The 6003-nt window shown below is 31.2% G+C and overlaps 1 protein-coding gene across 1 annotated transcript; it reads right to left on the bottom strand.

Moving 5' to 3' along the window:
- Nucleotides 1-2574: 2574 nt before the first annotated feature.
- On the bottom strand, nt 2575-3547 carry LOC113381892 (ovarian-specific serine/threonine-protein kinase Lok-like). Its single transcript, XM_026620543.1, has 2 exons — nt 3129-3547; nt 2575-3082 (listed from the first exon to the last, which is right to left on the bottom strand). The coding sequence occupies exons 1-2, from the start codon at nt 3449-3451 to the stop codon at nt 2575-2577; spliced, it is 831 nt and encodes a 276-aa protein (XP_026476328.1). The 5' UTR covers nt 3452-3547.
- Between the last annotated feature and the right edge of the window lie 2456 nt (nt 3548-6003).

Genomic DNA, 6003 nt, shown 5'->3' on the forward strand with positions numbered 1-6003 from the left:
ATGTCCATGACAGATTTGTCCGAAATGCTCCGTAAGTTGAAATATATTCCAGATATTTCCAAAATGCCAATTAACATTATTTATTATATAAAATAAACCTGTAAAACTATAGTTTATAATAATTCAAAATTTGTTCTTTCCAGTGCTTTAGAAGGTGATGAACCCAGTGTGAATAATGATAATGATAATGAAAATAATTAAAATAAAAAATTAAATAATTACTTTAAATTTAATAATACTAGATAATAAGATAATGATAAGTTTTAGGATGATGATTACCAATGATTTAGTTAAGTTTTAGTAGTAGTAACTTTAATTTAGTTATTTTTAGTAGTGTAAATAAAATATCATTTAATAAATATGTTACAATGGAATTGCAGTTTTAGTTCATTCAATACTTATAATTATATGAATTATTTATTACAAATACGCACGGAAAGTATGCAACCATTATTGCACTATATATCGCCATTTTAACCCATGGCAATACCATTCCAGTCCCATAGCATTGAACCCGTCGGGTTGACCATGAGTCAAACCATGGCTCTGACATAAGTGTCGCCATGGGTTAACCTATGTTCATATATGGTACCAGTGGGTTGACCATGGGTTAACCCTACAGCCCATTGTGACCCTGTGTCAACCATGTGCTGTATGGGTTAGGAAGTATGTATTTCGCAAAAAATATTCTTAAACTATTTTAGATACTGGTTAGTTTTTGGTGAAGATCGAATTCCTTCTATAAAATATTTTATGTTGATAGATATAATGGTTCTAAAGAATATACTAAAATTTTAGGACCCTACGACAAGTCGTTTAATTTAATTAAACCTATAATCATCAAAGTTTGAAATAATATTAAAAAATTGTGTCAAAGATTTAATTGAAAGCAAAAACTTTATTTTCAAAATAAACAGTTGAAAATTTTATCTAAATATCAAAATTTTAATTTTGGTTGATTAATTTAATTATTATACATGTCGGGAAATTCATGCGCAAGTTGCCTAAAAGCAAAATGCAATTTCATTTATTATGAATATATTTTATGGCAGTGTTATATTTTGAATTGTAGTTGTTTTATTTCTATGTAACTTTATTAGCATATTTTAATCCTTTTCACTCATAGCTTGCAAAACTAATACTGATTATGTCGCCTGATTAAATTATAATTAAACTAAATTATAATTATTTCTAGTAAACCTACAATCAATGCAAAACCGCTCCGATGTTGACAAATCACCAGCAAGAAAGAGGAAAACAGTAAAATTCGAGCAAAAGTTAACTCCACAGTGTGTTAAGTGCGCTGTAGAACATTACACCCAAAAATGTTTATGGAAAGGCAAAATTAACAAGAACGTCAAGTGCGTACTCCGCGGTCAAAATCACCCCACAAACTACAGGGGATGACAAGTCTACAAGGAAAAGCTCAATCGAAAATTCCCTCCGTTACGACAGAGACTACAACCAACAATCCTAATATTAACAGAAATTCTGCAGTAATTCAAGTCTTATCTTACGCGCGAATTACTAGCCGAAACACAAACACAAATACAACACAAGAAATACCAAGCAGCACGAATCAAGTAATCGAGAGCAATGCCAAAGATATCTCTGAACTTCAAACTATCCTGGAAACATTATTCGAACAGATGGGCACTATACTTAATTTTTCAACTACAATTTTAATATGAACTTCCCGATATGTTTAAATGATCGACTTAATCAATAAAAAATAAATAAATTTATTATGAGTGTTTAAAAGTATTCCGAGTGCATTTATTACACATAACTGAAATCAAATGAACACGTTAACTTGGAGTATTTTCTAACAGCAAATTTTCAAATATCAATAATTTTTATAATTGAATCAGTTTCCATAGGACTTTAATGGTTTAGTATGTTCATTAACCTTAAAAAAGTCGCCCGAAAAAATGGCAAAAACACAAGTTTTCTTTTGGATGCTATAGTGGTGTGACCCCTCAACTGCTGTTGAATTGACAACTGAGGAAAGTTATTTAGCCTTAGGAACAAGCTGAGGCAGTTGCTTCTGGTGATGTATCAGCTGATTTGGCTAACATGAAACCAGGGCCAATTGCACATTATTCATCAATAATTATTATTCATCAATAATAAAAAATATATTCTGATAAAGTAACTCAATTCATAACATTCTTAAATTATTAGGTACATTTTATTGTGGAGCACAACTGAGGTAACATGCAACATGTTAGAATCAAAATCAGGTACATGTTCTCAACTTAAAAACTATGAGTTAAACCCAAAATAGACAAATGCTAACAAGACTTTTCCTTCTATGCTCTTAGCATACAAACAGAAAAAGCTAGATAAATTTTACTAGCTAGACAAGTTTTACAAAGAAGAAAACATCATAATGTATGCTTTTTTTCTCAGGGTGCAATTATCAAAAGTATTATTCACTATTATTTATAAAAATATTTCATATTTTAAATATAATTTTGGCAATTTTATCACTTAGAGCATAGAACTACATTTGTATGTAACATGTACATTTTGTTCCTTTTAATACTGATAACAAACCAAACTTTTGATTCGCTAAAAAATAAGTAGACTTCGATGACGTTTGGCAGGTGGTTCTATTATATCTAGACAATTTTCAGGACAAGAATTATTACAATGTTCATTTATTGAATCTTCCAAATCAGAAACAGTAATTTCCTGTTTTTCATTTTCCTGATTTAATAAATTATTGTAACGCTTAATAACATCGGGATCCTGTAACCATTTATGATTAAGAACTTCGGAACTGCTATATCTAGTTTTTGGATCTACTTTTAACATTTTAGAAATTAAATCTTTGCATTCAGCACTAACCGAAGACCAAATACATTGTTTGAAAGAGTATTTTCCTTTGCAAATTTGATCAGCTGCTGAGAAGGGTAAGCATCCACAAAGACAAACAAATAATATTACACCTAGACTCCAAACATCAACTTTTTCAGTATAAGTTTTATAATTCTTTAATATCACTTCGGGAGCAACATACCATGCAGTACCACATTCAGTTTTTAACACTGTGTTACCTTCAACAATTTTACTTACTCTGATAGTTTGATAGTAACAATTCTCTGATAGTATTTCTTTGTAACGGAATATTCTCAGGTTTTAAATCTCTATGTGTAATGTTCTGCCGATGTACGAGTAAGTAATTAACAGCAACAGCTATTTGGTATATAATATTCTTAACAATTGGTTTTTTCAGATATTTTGACTCTTTAATTTTATTATATAAATCACCTCCATTCATAAGTTCCAATACCAAAAATACTGCTTCAGGAGTTTCAACAATGTTGTAGACACTAACTATGAATGGATGATCTAATTTTTTCATAATATTAATTTCATTCATAATACGATTAGGATGGTTTAATTTCTTTTCATCATCTGCTTTACTCTTGATGATCTGCTTCATAGCAAATTTATCACATGTCCTTTTGTTAAATATTAATCTCACAACACCACATGCACCGCTTCCAAGCTCACGAGAAATGTAGTAGTCATCTTTGATGAGATTTGGGATTTATGCACAGTATGCGTGAAACGATCAAAAAATCTAAACAATTTTCTGAAATCACTACCTATTGCTATAACATCTTCATTTTGCAATATTCTTCGGTTTCCTTTGCCAACTTTTTCACCATTTATGAATGTTCCATTTCGAGAAAAATCTTCTAAATAAAAAGGAGAATTCCTACTGTCTCGTTTAAGTTTAAAATGTGTCCTAGATATAAATTGTAGGTGTTCAACAGACATTTCGTCTGTAGTTAAATTTATGTCACAATTTTCTCTGCCAACTGCATACTCCAATTTTGAAAGATCTACGATAAAACATTATTGATATTTGAGAAAACCAACAAGCATGCAAACAATTGTAAATCATCTTCCATTCTTCCAAACATTTTGGCTGAGGCTCACAAAGGCTAGTAGGTATTGAAGTGACTAAAATTCCTGTCCACGCTCAGGGAACTAAAAGGCATGTTCGACCACTCTATACAAAAGCAATAACGCTTCGTGAACGCATTGCTGAATTTGAATACTGTTCTTTGGCACTTGATAAAAGTTGTGACATTAGCGACACAGCACAACTCGCTATATCTATACGTGGTATTGATACTGAAATCAATATTAATGAAGAGTTTTGTTATCTGGTTCCTATGCAAGGGATTACAACCTCTTAAGACCCTTATAACAAATTATGAAAAAAATTCAATAAAAAGTATATCAACAGATAATTCAATAAATTAGTATATCAATGGGTGGTGCCCATCTGCACCACCAGCAATATCAATGTAGAAGTAGCGGAAAGACTTTACCCAAACATTAACACAGGAAAAGAAATATTTGGTAACCACTGGATAAATCATCGAGAAAGTTTGTGTGAAAGAAATTAAATTTACTTCATGGTACAGCACCAGTAATTAAATTACTAAATTTCATGAAGTCACAGGGGTTCAAATCACTATGAGTTCAAAGAATTCCTAAGCAATTTGGAAATCATAGCAATGTTATCTTCAATACCAAAGTACACTGGCTCAGTAGAGGTGCAGTGTTGAAAAGAGTTTATGAACTTTAAAGCGAAATACAATTGAGAAATACAATAGAAAAAGGTAAGAAAAGCATACAACCGCGTCTTTTCAGCAATAAAATCAATCCAGGAAATTAAAACCAACATCAAGCACTAGAGCTTGTGAAGATGGTGGTACAAATTCTATTCTCAGGATGGGTCCATCTAATAGAAACTGTTTGATTAAATTGGCATTTCAGAATATATTGAATATGACAATAGTAAGTACAGCATGAATGGCTTTGAGAAAGTCTGCGAGAGAAGTTTGTTGATTTTGCTTTGGTATTCAGCGTTTAAAAAATTCGAGGATATTTCAAACAATCAGTGGCATACTTCTTCGCTGAAAGCAATGTTAAAAGTTCTGAACTCAAAGGCCTGCAATTTCAAACCGGCAAGCAATTGGTATCAATATTGTAGCTACCGTATGTGATGCACACGAAAGAGATGTATCTGCAATAAACATGTTGTCTAATTTACAAACTTCAGGGTTCTCTTGTTGGCGAGCAAGAAACTGAAAGCCTATATGATCCTCCACATCAACTGAATTTTTTTATCATATGTTGTAACTTTCATACAACAAAATCAACAGAAAAGGACATCCTGAAATCGTATAATCAAATTGAATGAAATTGATTCAAAGTTGCCACTTTTCCGCATGCGCTGTAATTTGCGATCACATAAGGTATATACTGAAAAGATGAGGAAGATGAGAGTGAGGGACTGCCGCAGAGTTCTCTTATAGATATACGCTACTAAGCAAAGTAAGAAAGTAAAAATAATGTAAAATGTATTCTATTGAATTCATAATTAAAATTCATCATTCACAATAAGCTTCCAGTTTTGCAAAAAAAAACTGTAAAGCTCTATGAAGAGCTCTCTATTTCTCTCTAGCCGATTCTAACCATTAAGCATTTTGTAAAGAAGCTAGACGTGTCTTAGCTTCTTTAAAAAAGACGAGAAGATAAAAAACTCTCTAAACTATTCAAAATTGGATTAAAACAATAAAAGGTTTTTAAAATATTGGCAGTAAAAATAAAGTATCCGGAAATTAAGTTTTAGTCAACTAGTTATTTAAACCATGACGAGAAGATCAAAACTATCTCCAACTATTCAAAATTAGATTAAAACAATAAAAGGTTTCTAAAATATTTGGCAGTAAGATAAAGTATCCGAAAATTAAGTTTTACTCAACTCGTTATTTAAACCAAGACCCTCTAGAATTTATTTTTGTTTGTATTAGACGGAATTAATAATCGAAATGCATCCATTCCATTTTTAACTTCCCGAAGGAGAAGTTTATGTTTTCATCAAAAAATGCGAATCGCTAATTTATGTTTTCTCGACGTTCCAAGCCATTCTGAATCGAATGAGACCAAATTTGAAAAACTATGTGTGTGTGT

This window comes from Ctenocephalides felis, unplaced genomic scaffold (assembly GCF_003426905.1).
Source record: "Ctenocephalides felis isolate EL2017-DRISC unplaced genomic scaffold, ASM342690v1 CF-g0.4_SCAFFOLD_03171, whole genome shotgun sequence".
NCBI lineage: Eukaryota > Metazoa > Arthropoda > Insecta > Siphonaptera > Pulicidae > Ctenocephalides > Ctenocephalides felis.

Excerpts from the sequence above, each read along its gene's own strand:
- LOC113381892 (XM_026620543.1), bottom strand. The coding sequence starts at position 3,451 with ATGAAGCAGATCATCAAGAGTAAAGCAGATGATGAAAAGAAATTAAAC. Across the intron at positions 3,083-3,128 it reads TTAAAACCTGAGAATATTCC|AGTAAGTAAAATTGTTGAAG; the intron begins GTTACAAAGAAA and ends TCAAACTATCAG.